This window comes from Acipenser ruthenus, chromosome 25, assembly GCF_902713425.1.
Source record: "Acipenser ruthenus chromosome 25, fAciRut3.2 maternal haplotype, whole genome shotgun sequence".
Classification (NCBI taxonomy): Eukaryota; Metazoa; Chordata; class Actinopteri; order Acipenseriformes; family Acipenseridae; genus Acipenser; species Acipenser ruthenus.
In genome coordinates, this window is record NC_081213.1 from 28,212,410 (window position 1) to 28,239,154 (window position 26,745).

General features: G+C 45.7%; 2 protein-coding genes across 2 annotated transcripts in view; both read left to right on the plus strand.

Annotated features, from left to right (window-relative positions):
- Positions 1-220: 220 nt before the first annotated feature.
- LOC117411776 (ruvB-like 1) lies at positions 221-10,765 on the plus strand. The gene is made up of 11 exons (XM_034019524.3): positions 221-610; positions 1,046-1,132; positions 1,664-1,796; positions 3,553-3,704; positions 4,141-4,230; positions 5,654-5,803; positions 6,180-6,243; positions 6,590-6,788; positions 7,162-7,264; positions 8,778-8,869; positions 10,020-10,765. The coding sequence occupies exons 1-11, from the start codon at positions 470-472 to the stop codon at positions 10,177-10,179; spliced, it is 1,371 nt and encodes a 456-aa protein (XP_033875415.3). The 5' UTR covers positions 221-469; the 3' UTR covers positions 10,180-10,765.
- Positions 10,766-17,617: 6,852 nt separating this feature from the next.
- Positions 17,618-26,745, plus strand: part of LOC117411777 (peregrin-like) — a 14,686-nt gene continuing 5,558 nt past the window's right edge. The window contains exons 1-10 of the mRNA XM_059000086.1: positions 17,618-18,223; positions 18,616-19,051; positions 19,940-20,709; positions 20,914-21,103; positions 22,233-23,029; positions 23,503-23,659; positions 24,440-24,487; positions 25,115-25,246; positions 25,930-26,058; positions 26,406-26,721. Coding sequence (XP_058856069.1) covers positions 19,982-20,709; positions 20,914-21,103; positions 22,233-23,029; positions 23,503-23,659; positions 24,440-24,487; positions 25,115-25,246; positions 25,930-26,058; positions 26,406-26,721 — 2,497 coding nt within the window. The 5' untranslated portion in view covers positions 17,618-18,223; positions 18,616-19,051; positions 19,940-19,981. The remainder of the gene's footprint in view (positions 18,224-18,615; positions 19,052-19,939; positions 20,710-20,913; positions 21,104-22,232; positions 23,030-23,502; positions 23,660-24,439; positions 24,488-25,114; positions 25,247-25,929; positions 26,059-26,405; positions 26,722-26,745) is intronic.

Genomic DNA, 26,745 nt, shown 5'->3' on the forward strand with positions numbered 1-26,745 from the left:
ATTGTAAAGCTTTTACAATACGTAATATATTTAAGCAAAAATATAAGTTGTAAGTAAATTAAAAAATACACAATATTAAATACAATTTAAAAAGAGAAACTTTAAGAAAAATGCTACAAATAAGACAAAAAAACCATACACTACTCGTTTCCATGGGGACGCCGGCAAAGCGACACAACCGGAAGCCCTGGCGTGCATTTTGGAACGCATTTCGCTTTGACAGGCGAGCGTGTCGTCCAATCGTTATGCAGCTGCCTGGCAAATTGACCAATCAGAACTTTAACATTTTTTGAGAGTAACTGGAGCGGTACTTGATTAGAGTTCCCTAGTTACCCCACATGGTAACCCGCCAGTCCCAACGGTAAAAAAACAAACGACACGGGACAGAGCAAGACAGGCCGTCATTGTGAACTGCGTACCGGACGAGTATCCTTGTTTACCTACGCGTTTTGTTCAAACTGCAGCAGCTATGAAAATCGAAGAAGTTAAAAGCACGACTAAGACGCAGCGCATCGCGACCCACAGCCATGTGAAGGGGCTGGGGTTGGATGAAAGCGGGCTGGCGAAGCAGTCAGCAGCCGGCCTTGTCGGGCAGGAGAACGCGAGGGAGGTAAATGAAACAGTCCGTGTGTAAACGAGGGCGGCCCAGGAGCTTCTGAAACTAGAGACTTAAAAACAGCAGCGCATACGCGTAGAAATACCGGCCACGCTTTTCAGCGAGGGCACAGCTGAGAAAATTCCGATACTGGACTGAGCGAAATAACCCTAATCCAAAGAATGGGGCACAGGTTGAGCCTAGTGTTATAATAACGGTGATATAACTTTGTATAGTTGTGTGTAGTGAGTGTTGTGTGCATACAAAAATAAAATAACGTTGGGCATTTTAGTTATATTGAAGCACCACAGCACAGTAAATTTAGTCTGTATTCTTCAGTAACTTCACCCATTAATAATATAGTGCTGTTTTGTGAATGAAGATGCAGATTGTTGTATGTACTTTTTTTTTCAAAGTAATTTGTTTTTAAAATGCTGTTTGTTCTTTCAGGGCTGTGGGATTATAGTGGAACTAATCAGAGCGAAGAAAATGGCCGGGAGAGCAATATTGCTGGCTGGACCTCCAGGAACTGGAAAAGTAAGGGGTCGCTACCTCAAGGCTTCAGTATCTTCCCATGCAGTTATTTATGGAAATAATTGATGGAAATAAGACTCCTATTGCACAGCAGTTTCACCCATTCCAGGTGTTAATACGAGCTTGATAAGCCACAGTGTAGAGGTAACAAGCTCAGGTGTGTCTTTGTAAACTCAAAGTAAAAACCAGGAGTGGATCAAACTGCTATGCAATGGCAATCTTATTTCCATCCGTGCCACAATTTACTGTTGTACTGTACTTGATGTTATATCAGCAAACATTTTCTATTACGCCTTAGACTCTGCAAAACGTTGCTTCGTTTTCTATTATGTCTTATACTCTGCAAAACGTTGCTTTGTTTTCTATTATGTCTTATACTCTGCAAAACGTTGCTTTGTTTTCTATGTCTTATACTCTGCAAAACGTTGCTTCATTTTGTGGGAGGTGTGATTTTTGTAGTCAGTGCAGTGTTCTTGTGCTCAGCCGGTGATACGGAATCTAACCCCCCTGGTATCTCTGTTCCTCTCTCCACAGACTGCCCTGGCTCTGGCTATTGCTCAGGAGCTGGGTAACAAAGTGCCCTTCTGCCCCATGGTGGGGAGTGAGGTGTACTCCACAGAGATCAAAAAGACAGAGGTGCTGATGGAGAACTTCAGGAGAGCTATAGGTGAGCCAGGCAGCCGTCCCTTAACAACATCGAGGTCTATTCAGTAGATCTCTATGTCGCGGCAGATCTTAATACCGCTGCAGTTTAAATCATTATAGGGATGGAAATAACACTCCTATTGCACAGTAGCTTCACCCATTCCAGGTTTTACTATGAACTTGATTAGCCCCAGTGTATTGGTAACATCCTCAGGTGTGTCTTTTATTGAACTCCAAGAATGGATCAAACTGCTATGCAATGAGATCCTTAATTCTGTCCCTGATTCTGAACATATCAAAAGGTGTTTTTTTTTTAAGTTTTATTTAATGATTAACCTTGGCCAGTTAAACTTAAATGTAAGGCTTCGTATGGTAAACACATTCAATTCTATAATATTTTTGGGGAAAAAATATGTAATGCCAAAACATTATGCAAGATTCAGTCGTCATAAACAAGTTAGTAAGTGTGTATGAAAGTAAGTCATTAATGTGACGTGACCTTTCCAGTGGACAAACAAACTGCCCCATCCAGCCCCCGCTTGAAAATCCTCCTCTTCAAAAACAAAAGCCTTTGAGCCGAGCTGGAAGAAACCGCTCCAGTGTTCCCCGGGGGGTGCTGACGCTACCTGTCACAGGTGTGTGGATGGAGCCTGAGCAGATGAAACCCCTGTCATCGACACTGTCATCCCCCTGCAGAGATCCGCCGGGGGCGCGGGCGCTCGCCCCTAATCCAGCGCATTCTCCGAATGTCAGCGTGCAGATGGCTTCAAACAAATATCGGCCCTCTTGAAAGATCGGAGCGCGTCGCTGAAAAGCGCCGCTCTGTCACTTGCTTTGCAGATCTTGTACACCTGCCTGCAGCTGGAGAGCGGATTTCTTTCATTAAATTTCTTCTTTGTAGGAACATCGTGTACGTGTATACAGGCCAGCTGTCCACTCATAAGCATACCGTAGATGTGTGATTGTCCATTGTTTATGGGCAGGGATTACACTTGTTGTCAAACTAGTCTGTGACACCAATAATGATTACCTATGTTCTTTCTGGATGATGTTGTTCTAAATGTCAATGTAGAGACACAGTCTTTTTTGTACTGTTTGCATTCATTTAAATGTGATGATATCACCGATTTTAGACCAATGGGGTCTGTTCAGTTGATCCAAACAGTATCACGTTTAATAATAATTTCAGATAGAGATAAAGATAGGACTGGGTCCTGTTCTTAATGGTTTTAAACAACAGCTGTGTTTAAATCCAACACAATTTGGATCGATCTTTAATAATCCCCCTGTATTCTTTGACATGTAATTCTTTGTAATGCTACAGTACTATATTTTGCTTAGTGCAGCACATAGACTCTTTTTACACCAGTTTCGTAACTTGAACAGCTGGGTTTATTTCTTTTTGGGAAAGAGAAAAAGGAAAAGGCTTTCAAAACCATTCCCAAAGTTTTTTTACTGAATGTCAGCATGTTTACGACATCACCGTCTAAATAAGCAAGAAAGAAAGTGAGGTGAAGTGGACTTACAGCAGACAAATAGAGTGCCACAGCCAGCCCCCTGCCCGCCCTGCAAATCCTCCTCTTAAAAAAAACAAAAAAAAAAACAGAACTGCTGAGTTTAATAAGACACACATAAGCTTGTTGCCAGTATATCCACTGTGGCATGTATTAAAACCTGGAATGGGTGAAACTCCCATGCAGTAGGATATATGTATTTTTAGTAAAGTTTGTAAGGGTAGTGTAGTTGAACTGACCTCGCCCCCTCACTCGCTCTCTCAGGCCTGCGTATCAAGGAGACGAAGGAGGTGTACGAGGGGGAGGTGACGGAGCTCACTCCCTGCGAGACGGAGAACCCCATGGGGGGCTACGGAAAAACCATCAGCCACGTGATCATCGGACTCAAAACCGCCAAGGGAACCAAGCAGCTCAAGGTAGGAACTTACTTAAATAGGGTATGGACCCTGCACCCCTAAATCACTCCGCACAGGGACACACAGCAGCTCAAGATAGGAACTTCCTCCCCATTGGGTGAGGATACCCCCTTGTTTGCCCTACACCCTGGGTGTATAGATTTGTTTTGAAACAATGCAACACGATTACTCCTAACACACTGTGTATCGTGATACAGAGTGCATTGTGTATTGTGATTCCCCACCAAAAACACTAAACGCATAGATAGAGGAAAGTTATTGAATAATTAGGGTTATTGGAGGTATAAATGCATGATGGCATCTATAACATTTTCATGAATACCAGGCTCATGTAATCCACTCAAAACAGGCCCCTTGTCCTGTTTTTACCATGGCCCTGCCCTGCGAGACCCTGTGGTGCTGATGTGTGTGTGTGTCTGTGTCCCGTGTGTTTCAGCTGGACCCCAGTATCTATGAGAGCCTGCAAAAGGAGAGAGTGGAGGTGGGGGACGTGATCTACATTGAGGCCAACAGCGGGGCAGTCAAGGTAAGAGTCTCGCAATGCAATACAATTGTAATCATTTAAACACAAAACAAATACAAAAATCCTGAACGGCATTGTATTTCACAGCCGTTAATTATGAGCCAGAATTAGGCTGAGCTTTTTGTCTTGCAGCACACATTTAGACCTCTTTTTATATATAAATATGTATCGTATAATATATAGACAGAATAAAAGTATTGCTAATCTTAACATGACATCATTTCCGTCTGATACATTTCAGATGGTTCTGTCACATCTACGTCCGAGGCGATTAGGTTCCATAATGTAGGAGTTGCTCTTTTCAAATCACTGAAGATGTAATCTCGAAGACATGCCCAGTGCTCAAAACAAACCCCTGAGGTGCCCTTGCCTGTGTGCTTGCTTTGCCTGTGAAACACAGAGCCCACTAACTGACTTGCACATCAAAAAATCATAACCAATATTGAAAAGGGTGAATTAGTGAACTGCACTGTAAAGTATAGAAGATGACAACTGACTGTGGCATAAGTATGGAGCCCTGAATTGCAGAACATCCCTAACCTCTGTTTTTATCTGTTTGAGATTCTGTTTCTCACAAAGTTTATTGGAAGAGGTGCCACTCTTCGTTATCACAGGGCTAATCACCCGGTTATAAACTGACCTCCGCAGGATCATTGATCCGCACTAATTGTATTGCTTTCTTTTTTTTTCATCTGTGTTAATTGCCTTTCTGACTTTAAGGCAGTAATATAAACTTGCTGTTCCGCATACAATATTTGCAGGTTGTTTTGTTTTGCAGTGTCCTTTTAGTAGGATCAGTTAAATAAATATATACATTTTCATATATACACACACACACAATACATTCCAAGACCAGAAAGAAATAACTTTGACATTCAATTTCAGCTTCTCTGCAAGCAGGTGACAGATGATCTCTTCCAATATAAAACGTATTTGTTATTTTAAAACAAAAAAAGCCTGAACGAGATTAGTTTCCCTTACTTTGATCAGTGTTCTTCAAGCTCTTTTTAATCAGGACAGCTGGGCTGGAAGGATGGAGGGAGTAAAATAAAAAGGTGACATTTGGAGTTGTCGACACGGTTCTGTCAGGCTGCTCGCTCCCTTTCTTTCATCCCCCAACCCCCCCTGTGGTTGGCGGCTGCCTGTCACTTCGGAAGCTTGGCAGTGACTCCAAACGCGCACCTGTGTAGCTGTGTGTTTATTATTCTCATTACTCTCTCTCTCCCTCCTCCACACACACACACACACACAGAGCGACTCCAAACGCGCACCTGTGTAGCTGTGTGTTTATTATTCTCATTACTCTCTCTCTCCCCCCTCCACACACACACACACACACAGAGCGACTCCAAACGCGCACCTGTGTAGCTGTGTGTTTATTATTCTCGTTACTCTCTGTCTCTCCCCCCTCCACACACACACACAGCGGCAGGGCAGGTGTGATACCTACGCCACGGAGTTCGACCTTGAGGCCGAGGAGTACGTGCCCTTACCGAAGGGAGACGTGCACAAGAAGAAGGAAATCATTCAGGACGTTACCCTGCATGACCTGGATGTGGCCAACGCTAGACCGCAGGTACCTCCCCCTCTCTCTGCCTCCCTCTCTCTCATTCTCCCTCCCTCTCTGTGTCTTTGTTTTGTTATATATCGTTATCGGTATACACCTTCATGTGTTTAAACTTTTGAAGTATTAGGTATTTAGGTTAACGAAGAGCCATAGTTATCCGTAATTATTAAACGCAGACATTGAGAAAGAAGTCTAGTGGAAATGTTTGTCATTTCATCAGTATTTGTATATTTAATTTTATCGAGCTTGCTTTTGATATAGAAACAGTGTGAGATGGCAATGCGTATTAGATTTCCTGGTATTATTTTGTTTGCTCTATGTACTTCAAACATGCATATTCGTTTCAAGTAGACGAGTCGCTCGTTCTCTCTGTTTTTTGATTCAGGGCGGCCAGGATATTCTCTCCATGATGGGACAATTGATGAAACCCAAGAAGACTGAAATCACAGGTAAGATCAGAGGAGTTACTGATCATGTGACAGTAATGCTCTTGAGCCGTGCACAGGGATGGCTGGACAGTCTGTAGTTTCAGGCAGAAGCCAGGAGTCAAATGATGATGTGCGTGTATATAAATAAACATGAAACCTGTTTAATATGCAACAGAATAGTGGAAATAAGACTCCTGTTGCACAAGCTTGATTAACCACAGTGTGTTCAGGTAAGGAGCTCAGGTGTGGCTTAAACTCCTAGTAAAACCAGGACTGGTTCTGTGCAATGGGAGTCTTCTTTCCATCCTGCAGTAACACCTCCACCCTATACTCCCCTGTCTGGTTTGTTTTTCCTGTTTCCCCCCAGATAAGCTGCGAGGGGAGATCAACAAGGTGGTGAATAAGTACATTGACCAGGGGGTGGCAGAGCTGGTTCCGGGGGTGCTGTTTATAGACGAGGTGCACATGCTGGATATCGAGTGCTTCACCTACCTGCACCGCGCCCTCGAGTCCTCGCTGTCACCCATCGTCATCTTCGCAACCAACCGGGGGAACTGCCTCATCAGGTGAGACACGGCCCGGCCCAGATGCTGCCCCACCCATCCGTTTTCATAGACGGGAATTAGACTCCTGTTGCATGGCAGTTTCACCCACTCCAGGTTTTACTATGAGCTTGGTTAGCCACAGAGTGTAGGTAACACGCTCTGGTGGGTCTCATTAGACGTAGTAAACCAGGAATGGATCAAAGTGCTACGCAGTGTGTGTCTTATTTCCAGCCATGTTAAACCTCAAGAGACTGTAAGTACCTTATCCAACACGCAGTACCTGATAAAACAAAATGTAATCCTGGAATGTTTATTGCAATCAGCCAGGAGTTGTGCTCCTGTGCTGCTGGTAACTGTGTGTTTTTTGGGGTGGGGGTGTTCTTTCTCTTTCCAGGGGTACAGAGGACATCCTTTCCCCCCACGGGATCCCCCTAGATCTGCTGGACCGGGTGATGATCATCCGCACCATGATGTACACTCCCCAGGAGATGAAGCAGGTACGCTAGCCCTCTGCCTTTCACACTCCAGAACTGAAAACAGAAAAACACCTTTACTTAAAAACACATGTCATCTCTGCCTGCCATGGAAGTGCAGCCGCACAAAAACACTGCCTCTCGCAACTGGCCCCTGAACCTCTCCCAATTCTATTATACACTCTATCTCAGGGATGGAAACAAGACTCCTATTGCATAGCAGTGTCCTCCGTTCCAGGTTTTACTACGAGCTTGATTAGATGTGTAGGTAACAAGTTCAGGTGTGTCTTGTTAAACACGACACAAAACCAGGAATGGATCGGACTGCTATGCGATGGGATGGTGTTTATTTATTGTTTTATTGATTACATTCTCGGCCCCTTCAGTCTGTCTCAGCTTTACAAGGCTGCCAGAGTGAGGAATGGTGCTGTTATATGGGGCTCACGGTCCCTGCGTTATCTCTGCTTCACAACACTCGATCGCTATCCTGCCTGCATGGGTGTCTGACTCACAATCACTCATTGCCTCTCTTGGAAAAGGCGTCCCTGTGGACTGGCCCGTCAGATTTCAGCAAAGTCACGTGTGCTGTTGATTGATTGAAATTGCACTGTGAATAATGGACGAGAACTTGAAATCCATCATAAACATGAAGATACTTGTGATATTAATTTATGTGCAGGAGCTGCATACTCAAAGATCACTGCTTTTTAATAAGTTTGCTTGGATATTTGTTTCTCTGAAAGCTTGTGAAGCTTATAACTTCCGAACACCTTGTTGGATTGAACATTTTGCAGGCGTCTAATCATAATGGTGGGGGGAAGAAACAGGCACAGAATTTTATACACAAAAAAATAGATTTTGTGTAATATGGGGCTGTCTGTTTAACATGCTGATACAGGTTAACTTCACCAGCTTCGCAAACTTGTCCGTCCGTCCCCAGAGTATTACCCTGATATTTACCTGGAAAACTCGGAGATTCGTTATTTTTACAGATTTTTTTTCACCCATTTTTAAATACATTTTTTGTAACACTGCAGTAACCCAAACTGTTTCGTGTAACTTTAGTGGATGAAGTCATTTCTAGTTACTGTGTCATGCACCTCTGGACTACGGTACATCATACTAAACTAAAGGTTTGCACAACCCTCCAATTTTACATAATTATAAAAAAAAAAAGAAATCTTTATTTTCAATCAATATCCTCACTTTCCTGATCCAGTTTTAATTTGTCTTTTGTGCTTCCAATATCTCCCCGAGCCCAGATTGACCTCTCTGGCCCCCGGTGTGTCTAGTTAATCCCTGCCATGCGTCTGCTGTTAGACGCGGGTTCTTTAATGTTAAAATCTCTGCGCGCGTGGAAGGCTGTTCGGTGTGTTTAACCTCTTGTGACAGGCAGGTCACACTCTGAACAGAGATCGCAATCGCAGTCTTTTCTTTTGGTTTGTGTGTTGTTTTTTTATATAGGTTGAATCGTAGTTTCACTATTTTTTAGTACTACTATATTTGTAACCATGTTTTATTTGTGTTCTGTCTGCAGATTATTAAAATCCGCTCTCAGACAGAAGGGATCAGCATCAGTGAAGATGCCCTGAACCTCCTGGGAGAGATTGGGACGAAAACCACGCTGAGGTAGGCTCGAGTCAATGCAGGAAACTGTCTCTCTTACATTCATTATTTACTGTTGCTTTCTTGTGAGGTCTGTCTCTATCTATCTATCTATCTACCTATCTATCTCGTCTATGATGCCATGCGATACATGCTGATGTAATGAACTACTGGCCTCTCTGACCTTGAGTGGGTGAAAACTAGCTTTTGTTTTACACAGCACCCTGTACTGTGTATTTTGTTTAACATAAAGCATAGTTCATTTTAATTTGACCTCATTTCCATCTGATACAAAGACATTTCAGACAGTGGCATCTCATCAATATAAGGCTCTGTTCTATCACCAGCACATTAATAGATCTAAATAGAAATACAGGAGTGTGTAGTTACCATGGCACCAAAAGCCTAGAGGTTTTCAAACACGCTTTCCCTTGACAAAGGTATGTCAGACATAGCGTAACATTGGGACGTTGGCTCTCTTTGAAAAACAAACACAAATGAAAATAATATATAAAGGGTTAAACGCAAAAGATGATTTAAAAACTCGTTGATTTCAGGACGTTTCAGACAAAAGCCGTTCAGCTGTGTGTAGCCCGGGTGGAGTGCAGATTTGTAGCTGTAGCAGATTTGTAGTCTGCAGAAACTTTCCAAGGCAATTCCTCATAGTCCCCCCCAGCGGCTGCTCCATCAGTCCAGCCCTGCAGTCCTGAGAGATGAGCTCTGCCTGTCCCAGATTGTGAGACGCATCGGAAGGGAACATCCCTCACATTCACAGCAGCGCATTTCTCACAACACGCTTGGAACCAGTTTGATAGAAAATGACAGAGCTGGGAGAAATGCATTAAACACAGATAAAAAACAAAACCCATCTCCACCAGCTTTTATGAATAGCGTTTTCTTGTTTCATTTGTTTCTTTTTTCTGCAAGTTTTAATAGAATTCTTAGAGCTCTCATGTCATAGTATATATGTGATATGTTTTGCTTTTGCCATAAACTTGGTGTGGCCCTACTATTTTTATAATACAAATAAAATAACACCACCAGTCTACCTAGCTAATTGTACCATGCTATCTGTAGAAGGCAGAAGCCGAGACATACGTATGTGTTTGAAGTAGAAACGCTATTTGTCCCAGCATCATGATCTTAGCGTGCCCCCCCTCCCCCTGCTGCTTAGGTACGCGGTGCAGCTGCTGACTCCGGCCAGCCTCCTTGGAAAGATCCATGGGAAGGACGGGATTGAGAAGGAGCACGTGGAGGAGATCAGCGAGCTGTTCTACGATGCCAAGTCCTCCGCCAAGATCCTGGCCGACCAGCAGGACAAGTACATGAAATAGCAAGCCCCCCCGAGCCTGCCTTCCATTAAATAAACGCCCCAGAGAACCGCAGCTCAGCAATCCCCCCCCCCCCCCCCCCCCCCCCCAGAGACCCACAGCTCAGAGCAATCCCCCCCAGAGACCCACAGCTCAGAGCAATCCCCCCAGAGACCCACAGCTCCGAGCAATCCCCCCCCAGAGACCCACAGCTCCGAGCAATCCCCCCCAGAGACCCACACTGCAGCAGCACTGTTTATTTTGTTTTTGCAGTGCAAGCCAGTTTATCTGAGATTAGTCTCTGTTTGTGGTTCAGGGTCTCAACTCTTTCGTATGCACGCTTTCAAATTTGCCTCGCTGGCATTTCCACTTTAATAAAAGCTGAGGCCGGTGTTGCAGCACATCAGATTTAAAATAAATATATGAGACCAGCTCCAAGTGCAGGGGCATCAAGGGTTTTTGAAATGTGCTGTTTGAGATTAGTTTACGGAAGCCTTTCTATGTGTAACACATTTGTACGAGTTTATGTTAAATTAAAACTTTGTGTTATGTATTTTTTTCATGTTAAAACAAATGCAACTTTTTTTTTTAATAAACCAAATGAAATACATTCTGCTGTTTTTGAAAGAGATTTTTTTTATCCTGGAATTTTATTTATTATCCTGGAGTTGAAAAATGGAAAACCCTGCAGTGTTTACAGTTAGGATCTACATATAGTGTGTGTGTGTACTCTGAGACAGCAAACGTTTGGTTATTGTAAACCCCTCTGCCTGGTGTGTGTGTGGAGAGGGGCACTCGCTCATCCAGGATGGAGATGTTTTTATTGCAGGCAGACAGAGGCATCGCAAGATTCTCTGAAAATCCCATCAGCAGCAGCCAGGCCGTGGCGTTTGTCACATCTTATCAGCCCTGACACGCAATCGCACAACAATTACAACATGCTCATATTTCACACTCCTTTTTGACGCTCCCTTTCGTGAAAAGTGACAAATTGTCTCTATCAATAACCTCGCTGTCCTTTTATAGAGAACCTGTTTCAGCAGCATGCACACCCCTCTCTCTCTCTCTCTCTCTCTCTCTCTCGATCCCTTCTTCTGTGTACCCCAACAAGAAGGAACCTTGGTGAGAGTGATCGCTAAGCTCAGTAAAAATGCAGGTGTTACAGTGCAGCGGAGTCAGAGTGTTTGGTAATGTTTTAGTTTTTTCACTGTATCTAAACTGTTCAAATTTAGAGTATTGGTTTCTTGTGTATATGTTTTTGCTCCAAATCAAATCCATGATGCATCCAGGGTTGCTTATGGTTGCAGCATGTTGATCTTATGATAGAGGTGGTTTAACAGTGGCTTGAGATGTGTAGGGCTGCTGATGGTGGCCTTAATACTGAAGGTGGCTTTATATTCCCGTCAATTGTAGCAAATGTAGACTGTAGCAAAGTGGCCTTAAATGCAAGCTAGTCTTGAAACAAGGATTTTCTGTACATGTAAAACAAAAAGTACAATTTCCAAAATCTGTGAACTATCATGTTGTAAAAAACAAAAAAAACACAACTGCAGGACTTCACTGAACCAAAATCTCATCTCTAGAGCAACGTTAACAAAAACAAAGTAGAACAAAAAAAAAGTCTGATCGGAATGACAGTAATGCCTCAAAAAACAGAAAAAAACAGACAAGTTGATAATAAGTTCTGTCAGATCCGTCAGCCCCCTCCTCCTCCTCTTCCCCTGTTCTCTCTCACTTCATCTCTTGATTAATGTTCCTCCCCTGCCTCTCGTTTTGTCACACATCTCATTAACATGTATCTTTGCATCGCGGAGAGACAGGCCGCCAGAGAAATTGTTCTTTCAAACTGACAGTGAGAGTGCTGGAGGATGAGGACCCAGACAGAGGTGTCTGTGGAGCGCCTGATGAACAGTGCAGCTTGTCCTAACGAGAGGGAGGGAGGGAGGGGCAAGGCAAACTGAATTTCACTTCAGAATCTTTATTGCTGCCAGCAGCAGAGTTTGATAGCGTGGACCCGTGGTGTTCAAGTGTGGCTCTCTCAAACTGTTCTAGTGCAGGACTTCATTCCTAGCAGGCCCTTGACCCATCCACACCTGAATTTGTTTTGCCGAGCTGAAGAATGCGAAATTAAGTTCTATCATTTAAAAAAAAAGAACTCCTGTATTGAGTATATATGAGAACAGGACAAACATCTAGGTTTTGTTAAGAACTCAGATAAGGACTGAGCAATCCAAAGCATTGCTCCAAGGTCTCGTTGTTTAACTGGCCCGAGGTGTTCAATGGAGTGATTGAACAAGGTCCTGGTTTGGAATGGACTTGCCGTGGGTTCTATAGAGGACAGCCCATGATAGTTTATAGAGTCCTGGGGTCGTTCCACAATAAGGATCCTCAAATCACCCGGATGAGCCCCGAAGAGGTCAAATTTCCTCCTGAGTGAAATGAACATGGCAGCACTCTGCAGTGTTTGAAAATAATGTATGTTTAAACCTAGATTTAACAGCTGATATCAGAGAATGACTCTCCCTGAATCATGAGCTGGATTGATTTAATCCCTGTTTCAACTCAAGGGTTTGAGTTGAAGAGGCAGTCGAACCTGTTTCTACCAACCAAGCGCTCAAGGGACCCCACGTATAAAAAAGATTGCAATTCTACAGTTCCTTCCAAAAACCTATACAGCTCATATTACAGACCCCAATTAGCATGAATCTTGGAGGACTTTGCCTAAGGTAAAGTTAGTTAGTGCAAGGTTAGTGGGGCTCAGACTAAAACAGGACAATCGTTTCCTGTAGTGAGCGAGCTGGTGAAAGGGTTTGTGGGAGTGAGCGAGCTGGTGAAAGGGTTTGTGGGAGTGAGGGAGCGGGTGAAAGGGTTTGTGGGAGTGAGCGAGCTGGTGAAAGGGTTTGTGGGAGTGAGCGAGCTGGTTGAAAGGGTTTGTGGGAGTGAGCGAGCTGGTGAAAGGGTTTGTGGGAGTGAGGGAGCGGGTGAAAGGGTTTGTGAGGGAGCGGGTGAAAGGGTTTGTGGGAGTGAGCGAGCTGGTGAAAGGGTTTGTGGGAGTGAGCGAGCTGGTGAAAGGGTTTGTGGGAGTGAGGGAGCGGGTGAAAGGGTTTGTGGGAGTGAGGGAGCGGGTGAAAGGGTTTGTGGGAGTGAGGGAGCGGGTGAAAGGGTTTGTGGGAGTGAGCGAGCTGGTGAAAGGGTTTGTGGGAGTGAGCGAGCTGGTGAAAGGGTTTGTGGGAGTGAGCGAGCTGGTGAAAGGGTTTGTGGGAGTGAGCGAGCGGGTGAAAGGGTTTGTGGGAGTGAGAGAGCTGGTGAAAGGGTTTGTGGGAGTGAGCGAGCTGGTGAAAGGGTTTGTGGGAGTGAGCGAGCTGGTGAAAGGGTTTGTGGGAGTGAGCGAGCTGGTGAAAGGGTTTGTGGGAGTGAGGGAGCTGGTGAAAGGGTTTGTGGGAGTGAGGGAGCGGGTGAAAGGGTTTGTGGGAGTGAGGGAGCGGGTGAAAGGGTTTGTGGGAGTGAGGGAGCTGGTGAAAGGGTTTGTGGGAGTGAGCGAGCGGGTGAAAGGGTTTGTGGGAGTGAGGGAGCGGGTGAAAGGGTTTGTGGGAGTGAGGGAGCGGGTGAAAGGGTTTGTGGGAGTGAGCGAGCGGGTGAAAGGGTTTGTGGGAGTGAGGGAGCGGGTGAAAGGGTTTGTGGGAGTGAGCGAGCGGGTGAAAGGGTTTGTGGGAGTGAGGGAGCGGGTGAAAGGGTTTGTGGGTGTGAGCGTCTGTCCTGCACTCAGTGTCTGGGTGATTAATTCCCTTCGCTCTCTCTCTGGTCCCGCCTGGCTCTGCTCAGTCCAGCTGGACGCTTGCTGATAAGACACGCTTCTCTGATCCGCTCTCTTCTGTCGCTGATTGCCTGTGTTTACCCTCAGCTTCCTGTCACCCAGGACGGCTGTCCAGGCCCCATACCCCCCTCCCTCCTCAACCTGAAACAAGACACTGACAGGTCTATCCACTGTTGACCCTCTCTGTCGACCTCTCCCGCTCTTCTCTCTCCCCTTCACCATTTCTCTCTCTTGTTTACCAACTCTGTTTCACTTTAGCCCTTATCTCTTCCCTCACTTTCTCCCTCGGAGAAAGGGAGGTTGCCTGCCTTCCTCCCTCACTCCAGTCCCAGAGATAAGAACCACGATCCAGTCCTGTCCTGTCTGCGCAGTGATTAATGAACGGAGCACTGCGGCGCCTTTGCGTTCTCTCTGTCTCTCTCGCTCTCTATATGTCTGCGATGACTCCGTTACAGTGAATCAGAGCTGGGGAGACTCAGTACAACAATACAAGAACCAGAGTCCTCCTCCAGCGTGCTCCTGAACCCCTCAGGGTCACGGCAAACAAAAGAGAGAAGGTCCCGCCACAGCCGTCAAACCGCGAGACGGGGCTGGCTGACGACGGCCAGCTTCTTTTCCTCTTTTATTCTCTCTTTGTAAAAAAAAAAAAAAAAAAAAAAAGCAGCTGTAATAAATCATTGTCCGTAGCAGGTTCTCCAGATCGGTGATAACAGATATTGTTTTTATTCATACTGTATTATTCGAGTGGTGAGGCAGGCAGCCAGCCAGCCGTCACCTGTCACTGAACGGGAGGGAGGGAGCGCGGGTCATCTGTCAGTCATTTTGTGTTCAACTGTGTTCATTTTCTTTTCTTTTCTCTTAACTTTATTTGATTCATGTTTTTTCTTGTTTTATCGGTTTCTTGGCTGGAATATAGATGTGGCACTACAGAGTTACAACAAATTCATTCCAATAAACGTTTCCCTGGATATAGCCAATTGGGCTATATCCAGGGAAACCAAACCTTCCTTGCATTACCTCAAGCCTGGACTGGACTGGAGGGAGCACCCTTTCTTTTAGGGGGTGAGGGAGGGCGGGAGCAGTTCAGTCTCCATGCCTCAAGCCTGGACTGGACTGGAGGGAGCACCCTTTCTTCTAGGGGGTGAGGGAGGGATGGAGCAGTTCAGTCTCTATGCCTTAACTCTTGCAAGCACCCAGTAGCTGGTGAAGAAAGTCAACTACTCTATCTGAGCGGTCTGTTTACAGAGCCTAGAAGACTTCCTCGTTGCATTCACACCGCGTGATAATGAGGAGAACTCAATATTGCATCAGCAGAAACCAGAGCCACTCTGCGTACATGCAAACATCACAAAAAGACAAGGGGGAAGGTGAATACAATGGAATGAATAGGACCAGAGTCTGGGGCAAAGCCAGGTTTTCAATTCCAATTCCATTGAAGGACTTGGAATTGGAATTCACATGTTAGAGATGTGTGTTGTGCTTATTCAGCTGCTTTCATTTGAAGTCAGTTTAAGTAATTTGTTGCCACTGTGAGAGGAATTGGAAATGGAACTGGAAGTGAAGAACAGGAATTGACCCCGAACCTGAATACGAAGAAACCAAACAAAAACAGCAAAGAGACTCCTTTAATATGACAATAGGCCTCCTCCTCCTCCTCCTCCCGCAGCAGATCACAGCAAAATCAACGAAGAGCAAGAACAAGAGAGAGAAGAACAAACAGCCGTGACCTTTGGAAGTCCGGAGCTCACAAGCAGGGGTCAGGGGTCGCCTCGTTGTCAGGAGGATTGGCAGGTTCCAGATCCTTTCCTCTGATTGTAGACGAGAGAAATACGACCTCCGACCCCCCCCCCCCCCCTCACTCATCACACGCCCCTCGTCGTCCAATCGGCTCGCTGTAGAGACAGGGCTCCTTCTCTCCTTCCCCTGGGACCCTGGCTCAGTGCTGAGTGTGTCAGAAAACAAAGGGGTCTGGAGATGGGAGACGTGCATTTCTACACACCTGCCTCTGAGAAGCAGGCTCCATGGCTGACTAGATCCAGTGCTACAGTTTCACTCCTTTCATCAAAGGCTGCTGGAGACAGGAGATTCCTGAACTCCACCCTACCAGCTTCCTTCGGTATTGGTGCAGTTAGCATGGCCTGTCATGGGGTTTTTAAGTATCTAGCTATGAAATAATTCTTTCGATTTCCTTTCTTTGGAAATGCATTGATCGCTCTACAGTATGAAATGTGTATGAAACTAGACCCTGTTCCTCATTCTGCGCGGTTCACCCACTGTGAATATAAAGTACAGGCACACGTCTTTTGAAGCGGTTCTATTCTGCTGCAGGAGGTATTGTGCAGTACTGAGGCACTGTCAATGGCCATCACTGGGTTCAAGCATCCAATGAGCAGGAGTGGTGGCCCTGGCCTTGAACCAGAGGATCTCAACCCAGCACTCCCTGGAACAAGAGTCCCCACCTCAGAGAGACAAACAACCACATCTGAAAGGAAGGAGCTTCTTACAAGTGTAATCTCTCTAGAAATCATCCAATTGGTCTAGTATTGATAACCGATTCATATTGTGCTTCTATTGCAGTAATATCGGAGCCTGATATATCAAAGGTGTGCTCACCTGAAACACCTGAAAACCAAGACGATCCAGGGAGAACAAGGACAGGGGGCAACCCTACCTGGAACCCAGGCGGCCAGGAGAGTGCCAGTCTGGGCAATGTGACAGACCTGCCCCATTAGCAAGCAGCTCCAGTATTGCTGCTCTCACACCTGTGCCTAGCAGGTTAGCTGCAGTCTGTATACAGCAGTCAGACAGCACCGTCTAGTGGTAAGGAATGGAACTGCACGCATCACCCATCTAAATGCACCACTGATATCCCGCATTGCAAACAAATACAGCATTACCATTAATACTATGGAGTGCATGGTGGTGGCCGTGTCTGTGACATATGGAGACGACAGAGACAGAGATAAAAGCTAGAAGCTGTCCTCTGTGAATTAGAAAAGAAACTAAATTAAGTCTAACTACCCTTAGAATCCCAGATCATTTTTCCATGTCTTATTATCCACATTTACAACCACTGAAATACGACTAATGTATTATTTCAGCCGGATAAATGAATATGCCTGTAATCTGACGTGCGTCTAAATAATTCAAAATACAACATCTGATGACGTTCAATAAATTAAAAACGAAATTCACTGAGCAACCCCACTGCTTGTTAGTGTTACCTGTTTAACTAACGCTGACGCCGCATGCACGTACCGGTCAGCACCGCCTTTCATCGCGGGCGCTGGTTTTATTACAAGCAAAGTGAAATGCCGTTTTGTTTATTTTTGATAAATGGTTCAAAATTGTTTTTTAAACCTTTGAATTTCCCGCGAGCGACGCCTTCCACTAACCCTGTTTTTGTTTAATATTTAGTTTGGTAGATTCGCGATAATCATAAAACTAAACAGGCCACAATTTCTCAATCCCAATCAACTGAGGTAAATACGTTTTTTGTATGATTTTTTTTTCTTTATATAATAAAGAACAGACGCATTTGCTTTCTGTGGTTTACATTAACTAACATTTGCTTGTATTTAAATATGCACTTGAATTGCGCAAATTACAGTTAAGCACCTTTATACTAATACACATACAGTTACAATTATTTTACATCCTATCTACTGTACAAAACTATATCGATAAATAAAATAAACTGGAAAATGACACTGTTTTTAATGTCAGCTCAGCAGATTCGCCGCGAAACTATCCGTCAATACGAGTTAGTTAACACAATAAAAAAAAACAGCAGGGTAGTTTAGAATATAAAATATGCATATATTAAAATAGCATGTATGAATACGCTATTCGCATGTTTTATTAAATATATTATATATACATGAGGAAAGTGCGAATCGTGTTCGGTGTTTAAAATCGCACGAAACAGATTCGTCACTTTGGCAAAAAACCGCCGGGACTAAAATAAATAAATAAATAAAATTAAATTAAATATTATCTTTAAAAAAACAAACAAGCCCAGTATGTTTTATTTTGACTTTGTACGGTTAATGCCGTGCTGCTTTGTTGATTTTGAAAGGTAGAAACGGTTATTCTCGAAAGTGCTGGCTCGCTTCTTCGTTGCATGCTGCAGCTCCGCTTTTGTTCATCCCAGAAACGCTTTCAATGAAAATCAAGCACATTTTAAAATTACTTTATTATTTATTTAAAAAGAAACCACGGGAGTATAGGCGGGCCCCAGACGTCACATTTCCAGTAAGTCTCATTACAAGGCTTTTAAATTGCAAAACATTGTTGGCGTTGTGGTGGGAAATATATACTGAACTTCAGCAAGACCATTTCTGTCATGTTATTTATGTGTGTGTATTAAAACCAACACCATTGGTAGTGTGAACACTCAGTATTTCTGTTGCCTCCCTTTCTAAATACACCGCGTACACATTTCCTTATCAATATGGTAGCTTTTTTATATACATTTTTAATATGTAAACAAATAAATCTCGCTGTTGTTTTACCGCCGAGGAAAACGCGATAGAGTCTGTGCAAAGAGTACCGCTGTCATCCGTATTCAGTTGGCTTGTGTAAGGTATTTGTTTTCATTCAGGAAAAGCCTAAAATAATTAATTCTTGTCTTTCTTTTTTTTTAGGATTCAAGGTTAACAGTTTTCTAGAATTGAATAAAAAGCGACGCAGAAACAGCGGGGGTCTGTCCTGCTGTGTTAGTGATCTGCACATCTCTCTCAACTGAACTGAATATTCATCCACAGAGTTACCTGCCAAGTAACCTGCAGTTCTTACTTGAAGTTACCAAACAAACTTCGTGTGTTATTATTTTTTGGGCGGAGGGGAGGGTCGAAGTGGAAAAACACGACATGATGAGAAGTTGACGGGTTTTACTGCCTTCTTTGACCACCCCTGTTTTTTGTTTCACTTCACACTGATAAAATAAATTGTAGACTCATTTTTTGGAGGGGAGTTCTAGTTAAAAAACGGTACTTGAGATAGCAAAAAAAAAAAAGTTCTGACGTGACTAAGGGGAAAGAAGAGAGAGGGGAGATGACTCGTTTGTTGAACTTGAAGCTGGTAAGTTCTTGTTTTTATTTATTTATTTATTTATTTATTTATTTATTTATATCTTGCTTGTGTATGCCAGTAATAGTTTATATTGCTAATAAAATGCTGTTACAACTACATGCATGTTACTGTGTTATAGTAAACATGGCAATTGCTGTCTATAGGCCCTAGTGGGTGGTTGTTTATTTATGTATTAAATGTCGTTAGCTTTTATGAGTCATCACGATCGGTTGCTAGCATTATTTGAGTGCGTGTTAACGGTTTCACTCCATTATCTTTTTCATTTTTAGTGTAAACTGTTACACTGTTAAACTCAAGCTCTCAAAGCATTGATTCATCGAAGGCAAGTGACTGCATCTTAATACAACACGTGCTTTTATATCCAGAATGGAGGGAATCACTTTGGAATTCAATAAATACCTGTATATCGAAAGTTTTAACTGTCATTAGGGTAATATATTATGACTCGGAAGTGATAAAAAAGGTTGACAGCAGATGCAGGTACTGACAGTTTCTCCTGCTCGCTTCCTGCTTGCTAAGCTGCCAGTCCTGTACTGAGTTGCATCACTTTAAAAACATAATTTCCGTATATGTCTGTAGTTTATTTGACTGCATTGGCGCTGGGTTGGGAGATCGGCTGTTTCTCCTCAGCTGTTGTGTGGGGGTTGCTATGGTGAGGAAACACTGTTGGATATTTTAAATATGGCAGGGGAAAAATACAAATATTCAGAACAGATAAATAGCACTGTTTTTAGTTTTACTTTTTTTTTAAAGATCATTAAAATAAGTGTAATTTCTTCAGGACCTGAGTTACAAAACTGAAAAAGGCTGATGCAACTGAAATGCAAATATTTCACACATTCCTTCCTTCTTTCTTCTTTCTTCTCTTCCTCCCAGATGTAACCCGCTGCAGCCACAGTCGTCGCCGCCGTTGCAGCAATGGGTCTGGACTTCGACGTGAAGACGTTCTGCCACAACCTGCGGGCCACGAAGCCCCCGTACGAGTGCCCGGTGGAGACCTGCCGCAAGATCTACAAGAGCTACAGCGGCATTGAGTACCACCTGTACCACTACGACCACGACAACCCCCCTCCTGCCCAGGGCACCCCGCTGCGCAAGCCCAAGAAGAAGGGGCGCCAGTCCCGCGGGGGGGCAGGAGGAGGAGGAGGGGGCTCCACGCCCGGGGGGGGGGACCAGCCCAGCCCAGCCCACTCAGAACTCTCCCAGTCCCCCAGCAGAGAGACCATGACCTACGCACAGGCGCAGAGGCTGGTGGAGGTAGACATCCAGGGCAAGGTGCACAGGATCAGCATCTTCGAGAACCTGGACGTCGTTTCGGAAGAGGAAGGAGAGTCCGAGGAGCCCTCCGGGGGGCAGGGGGGCGTGGGGGGAGGGGGTGGGGGGGATTCAGCAGGTGCAAAAGACAGGCCCGACACCCCTGCGGCCAATTCGGGCAACTCGGGAGCCAGCGGGGGCAAAGGCACCAACACCACCCCCAAACCGGGCAAGCACAAGAGCAAGGAGAAGAAGAAGGAGGCCTCGGGGCACCATCACCACCACTACCACAGTGCCTCCTCTGGACCGGCGGTCAAACTGCCTGAGGTGGTGTACAGGGAGCTGGAGCAGGACACACAGGACGCACCCCCAAGACCTGCCTCCTACTACAGGTAATACACACACACACACACACACACACACACACACACACACACACACACACACACACACACACCTCCTACCACAGGTAACACACACGCACACAATCACACAGACACCTCATACTACAGGTAACACGCAACTCTTTTTTTGAAAAGCTTTGCATCTCAGCCCCTGTACCCGTGTGTCTGTGTCCCTCTCTGGGTGCGTCTCAGGTACATTGACAAGTCTGTGAAGGAGCTGGACGAGGAGGTGGAGTACGACATGGACGAGGAAGATTACATCTGGCTGGACATCATGAACGACAAGCGGCACGCTGAGGGGGTGCTGTCCATCCCCCAGGAGGTCTTCGAGTACCTCATGGACCGGCTGGAGAAGGAGTCCTACTTCGAGAGCCACAACAAGGTACCCCAGCAGTCGGCTAATACCTCCTTTCCATGGCTTGAAAACCCTGCTGCCCCTGATACTTCGTTTCCATGTCTTGAAAACGCTGCTGCCCCTGATACTGCGTTTCCATGTCTTGAAAACCCTGCTGCCCCTGATACTGTGTTTCCATGGTTTGAAAACCCTGCTGCCCCTGATACTGTGTTTCCATGGCTTGAAAACCCTGCTGCCCCTGATACTGTGTTTCCATGGTTTGAAAACCCTGCTGCCCCTGATACTGTGTTTCCATGGTTTGAAAACCCTGCTGCCCCTGATACTGCGTTTCCATGGCTTGAAAACCCTGCTGCCCCTGATACTGCGTTTCCATGGCTTGAAAACCCTGCTGCCCCTGATACTGTGTTTCCATGGTTTGAAAACCCTGCTGCCCCTGATACTTCGTTTCCATGGCTTGAAAACCCTGCTGCCCCTGATACTTCGTTTCCATGGTTTGAAAACCCTGCTGCCCCTGATACTGCGTTTCCATGGTTTGAAAACCCTGCTGCCCCTGATACTGTGTTTCCATGGCTTGAAAACCCTGCTGCCCCTGATACTGCTTTTCCATGTTCATTTAGCCAACCTGCATTGGCTGTGAATCCGAGCTGCCCTGATTCTATTTCTGATCCTTTCCCAAAGCGGGCCAAAGGGGTGGGTGGCATTACATCACAACACTGACCAGTCAAGTGACGAGTGGGTGTGTATGTCACAACACTGACCAGTCAAGTGACGAGTGGGCGTGTACATGTAATCCACATCCAGGGTGAGCAGGTGTCCCGTGCTTTAATAATTTTTTTTTTTTGTTTTTTGTTTTTTTTTAGAAACAAAAAGCTCCAAAGAATTGAATTGTCAGTATAATTAGAGCAAAGCAATAACGTCCATCGTTTGAGTTCAGTCAACCAATGAGTGCGACCGAAGCCACGAGGCTAGGAAAGAACCGCATTTCATTGAAACAGAGTCGTTTCACTGAACTCGGTAGACTATCGATGGGGGTTCAGGAGGAATGCGGGAGGTTAATCCACGCTCATGGAAACCAGGTGTAATAATACTTCTCTGTTTAGCAGTAATAACAGCGTTTCTAAATTGTTCCTGTCATTGTTGTTCCCTGCTTCCCCAGGCGGACCCCAGCGCCCTCATCGACGAGGACGCCGTGTGCTGCATCTGCAACGACGGCGAGTGCCAGAACAGCAACGTCATCCTGTTCTGCGACATGTGCAACCTGGCCGTGCACCAAGAGTGCTACGGGGTGCCCTACATCCCCGAGGGCCAGTGGCTGTGCCGGCGGTGCCTGCAGTCCCCGTCCCGCGCGGTGGACTGCGCGCTCTGCCCCAACAAGGGCGGCGCCTTCAAGCAGACGGACGACAGCGGCTGGGCGCACGTGGTGTGCGCGCTGTGGATCCCGGAGGTCTGCTTCGCCAACACGGTGTTCCTGGAGCCCATCGACAGCATCGAGCACATCCCCCCCGCGCGCTGGAAGCTGACCTGTTACATCTGCAAGCAGCGCGGCTCCGGAGCCTGCATCCAGTGCCACAAAGCCAACTGCTACACGGCTTTCCATGTGACCTGCGCACAGCAGGCAGGGCTCTACATGAAGATGGAGCCCGTGAGGGAGACGGGGGCCAACGGCACGTCGTTCAGCGTGAGGAAGACTGCGTACTGCGACATCCACACCCCGCCCGGCTCGGCGCGCCACCCCGCCTCGGCCCCCACCTCGGCCGGGGCGCTGTCCCTCAGCGAGGGGGACCCCGAGGACGAGGAGGAGCCCCACGAGGAGGAGGGCAAGGGGTGGAGCTCGGAGAAGGTGAAGAAGGCCAAGGCCAAGTCACGCATCAAGATGAAGAAGGCGCGCAAGATCCTGGCGGAGAAGAGAGCGGCCGCGCCCGTGGTGTCCGTGCCGTGCATCCCCCCGCACAGGTTAGAGAGGGGGAGGGGGCTGCTGTGTGTGTGCGTGTGCGTGTGTGACTGGTTGCATGCAGTTTTTGTGTGATGAGGGTATTGTTTCAAGAAATAAGTTATACAAAAACTTGTTGGTAGAACATCAAGCTTTTTGGAGATATTAAGTGCTAGAAAAAAGTTGTTAACTAAAACATATTCACCCAGCTGCAGTTGTGCAGAAGAGCTTATTCTTAATAATGCTATTATTATTATTATTATTATTATTATTATTATTATTATTATTATTATTATTATTATTTCTAATGTTGTTCTTTACTTTCATCACTGGAATTTGGGAGTATGTTGTGATTGTGACTTCTAAATTAGTTTTTGTCTCTTATTTGTCTCCTGTCTGTGCCTGTGTGTGTGTGTGTGTGTCTGTGTCTCTCTGCTTGTGTCTGTCCGTGTCTCTCTGCTTGTGTCTGTCCATGTCTCTGTGTCTGTGAGCGCAGGCTCAGTAAGATCACAAGCCAGCTGACCCTGCCGCGGAAGAGCCAGTTCATGCAGCGGCTGCACAGCTACTGGACTCTGAAGAGACAGTCTCGCAACGGCGTGCCGCTCCTGCGCCGGCTGCAGACGCACCTGCAGTCCCAGCGCCACCCCGAGCAGGTGGGTAAGCAGTGAGGGGGGGCAGCCCTCCCCCGTCCCCACGGGACTCTCGCAGGTGTGAATTCAGAACAATGCGGCAAGCTTGCTGTGTGGGATTGGGGCTATTTAGGGGTGTTAGATTTAGTTTCATTTCAGGGATGGAAAGAAGACTCCCGTTGCTCAGCAGTTTGATCCATTCCTGGTTTTTAATATGAATGTACTGAGACACACCTGAGCTTGTTACCTGTGCACTGGGGCTATTCAGGCACATAGTAACATCTGGAAAGGATGAATCTGCTATGCAAAAAGAATCTTATTTCATCCCTGAATTTCCTAAATGTTTAGAACACACCAGCAGACTTTCAGGCAAGTTTTTCTGGCAGTTTAAGTGGCTAATTACTGGAGACATTTTAAGCAGTTTTCACTATGTGGTTTAAGTCAGAATTGTTCAGTGTTGTGGATAGTACTTTTCACACAGTGCAAATTGCCTGGAAATTCGACTGTAGATGACATAAGTTGCTTTTATAGGCTGTCAGAAAAGATTGCCTCGTGCTTTAGGTTAATCCTAAACTTTATACCACGATAATACAGTAATTATTAAGACACATCAGAGCTTGTTATCTGTACACTGCGGCTCATCAAACTCAGTAGTAAAACCTGGCGTGGGTAAAGCCACTATGCGATGGAGTGTGATTTTCATGCCTGGTTAAGATCTCAGTGTTCTGATGTGTTCATGTTGTATTCTGACTCTGTGTGTGCTAGCAGTGCAGTGTGTTATATGTGTGTGTTTCTATTCTGCAGGACAGCGATGAGAAGGACAGCTCCTTGGAGAGTAGAGTGGTTTTTCCTGTAAGGGTTAACTTTATTTGATTTATTTCTGTTGTTTTTGCAATCTCATGTAGCACAGACGCTGATTTCTTAAATGTGTTCCTCCAGAATTCCAGTCCCAGGCAATCATTGCTATAATACTGATAGACTGTTACATTACTTGCATCACTTTTAATTGCTACAGTATTTTAATCATTTTTGATCATTTGTCTTTCTTTTAGATTTTTTTGGTATTTTATTTTAATAATTTCACATTTTAATTTCTACATCATATATATATATTTTTTTGTAATTGTCTGCTCTTGATCACACAATCAGTTTGATTTGTTTTCAGTCTGTGTATTTTCTCAGGCTGTAAATAGGAATAAAGGACCTTATTTGTATGAATTGTTTCTGTATATTTTGCAGATGTTCCCTTGCAAATAAATATAGTATCGCTGTTTTGCATGTTGTGAGCTGTGGTCAAGAGCCCTTCCTTGAGTTAGTACAGTGCAGCGCAGTGCAGTGCATGAAAGCCCCCGAAGGCAGTATAGTGCAAACTCAAGTAGCTGGTGTAGTTGGTCTGGTTTGCCGAACCCCCCTGGTTACACTTTAGCTCGGGCTGAATGGTTTTAAATGGGGTTTTTTTGTCTGTTTTTTTCTGCTCAGAGGGAGGGTGACGAGAAGCAGAGCGACCTGAAAGAGCAGCTCAAGTCCTGGCAGAGACTGCGGCACGACCTGGAGAGAGCCAGACTGCTGGTGGAGCTGATCCGCAAGAGAGAGAAAATCAAACGAGAGTCGGTGAGAGAGGGAGGGAGGGAGAAACTGAAATGAGAGAGGGAGAAACTGAAACGAGAGGGAGGGAGGGAGGGAGAAACTGAAACGAGAGAGGGAGAAACTGAAACGAGAGGGAGGGAGGGAGGGAGGGAGAAAGGCAGGGACATGGGAAAGGGGAGGTAGCTGTGTGACAGTGTATGTAGTTGGGAAAGGAATTTATTGTGTCCTTTAACTTGCAGTGTAATGTTTTGTGATGTAGAAATAATAACCTTTATTTTATATAGCGCTTTTCCTGTGGTACATCGCAAAGCTCTTTACAAGTAAAATCACAACCGACACATACAACAGTCAGAATGAAAAAGTAATCATTTAAATAATATAACTTCTCATTAAAGTAGGTAAAAAGTTTTGAAAAGTAAGTTTTCAGTTGTGCTTTAAAAACAGCAGCACTCCCTGAGCCCTTCATTTCAAGGGGAGGAGCACTCCGGAGCCCAGGGGGCGTCACTGCAAGATGCCCCCTCACCCAGAGCGGAGCCTGGTTATAGGGACTCTTACCAGTCCAGAGGCTGCAGATCATAAGTCACGCACAGGAACACAGCTAGCTGGTTATTGACTGGTCCTGTGGCTCTAGATGTAGTATACAGTATGTTGCATTGTGTATTATTGCTGGTGCTTGGTATTGTAATGCATTGTCCTGTGTCCTGCAGATCAAGGTGCAGCAGCTTGCCATGGAGGTGCAGCTGACTCCCTTCCTGATCCTGCTCAGGAACACTCTGGAGCAGCTGCAGGACAAGGACACCAGCAACTTCTTCACTGACCCTGTGCCGCTGGCAGAGGTACCGCCCTGGGCTGTCTGTGTGTGTGGCAGTGGAAGTGGCTGGCTGGCTGTGTGTGTTTGTCTTTGGCTGAGTGTTTGTGTTTGTCTGGCTGTGTGTTTGTCTTTGGCTGTGTGTTTATCTTTGTCTGGCTGTGTGTTTGTCTGTTTGGCTGGCTGTGTTTGTGTTTTCACTGGTTTATTTTGTTGTATTGTATCTCTCTATCTCCTCTCTTCTCTCTCTCTCTCTCTCTATCTCCTCTCCTCTCCTCTCTCTCTTTGTGAATGTGTTGCTGTACGCCGTACCCCAGTATTAACACTCTGTCTCCCCTTCTCTCCCTCTCCCCACTCCCTCTGTCCCCTTGTCAGGTGCCAGACTATCTGGACCACATCAAGAAGCCGATGGACTTCCAGACGATGTTGGTCAGCCTGGAGGCTCACGAGTACCGCAGCTTCGAGCAGTTCGAGGAGGACTTTGGGCTCATTGTCAACAACTGCCTCAAGTACAATGCCAAGGACACGGTGTTCTACCGGGCCGCGGTGAGGCTCCGTGAGCAGGGGGGCGCACTGCTGAGGCAGGCCAGGAGGCAGGCAGACAAGATCGGCATCGACTTCGAGACGGGGCTGCACCTGCCCAAACCCCCCGCCGCAGAGGGGCAGCGCGGCCAGCTGGGCCTGGAGGATGGTGAGAGGAGAGGGTCACTGTCCG

What these genes read in the sequence shown, in the direction of transcription:
- LOC117411776 (XM_034019524.3), top strand. Translation starts at nt 470, where the DNA reads ATGAAAATCGAAGAAGTTAAAAGCACGACTAAGACGCAGCGCATCGCG. An exon ending in GACCTCCAGGAACTGGAAAA is followed by an intron (nt 1,133 to 1,663) that starts GTAAGGGGTCGC and finishes CTCTCTCCACAG; the next exon opens with ACTGCCCTGGCTCTGGCTAT. An exon ending in AGGGAACCAAGCAGCTCAAG is followed by an intron (nt 3,705 to 4,140) that starts GTAGGAACTTAC and finishes CGTGTGTTTCAG; the next exon opens with CTGGACCCCAGTATCTATGA.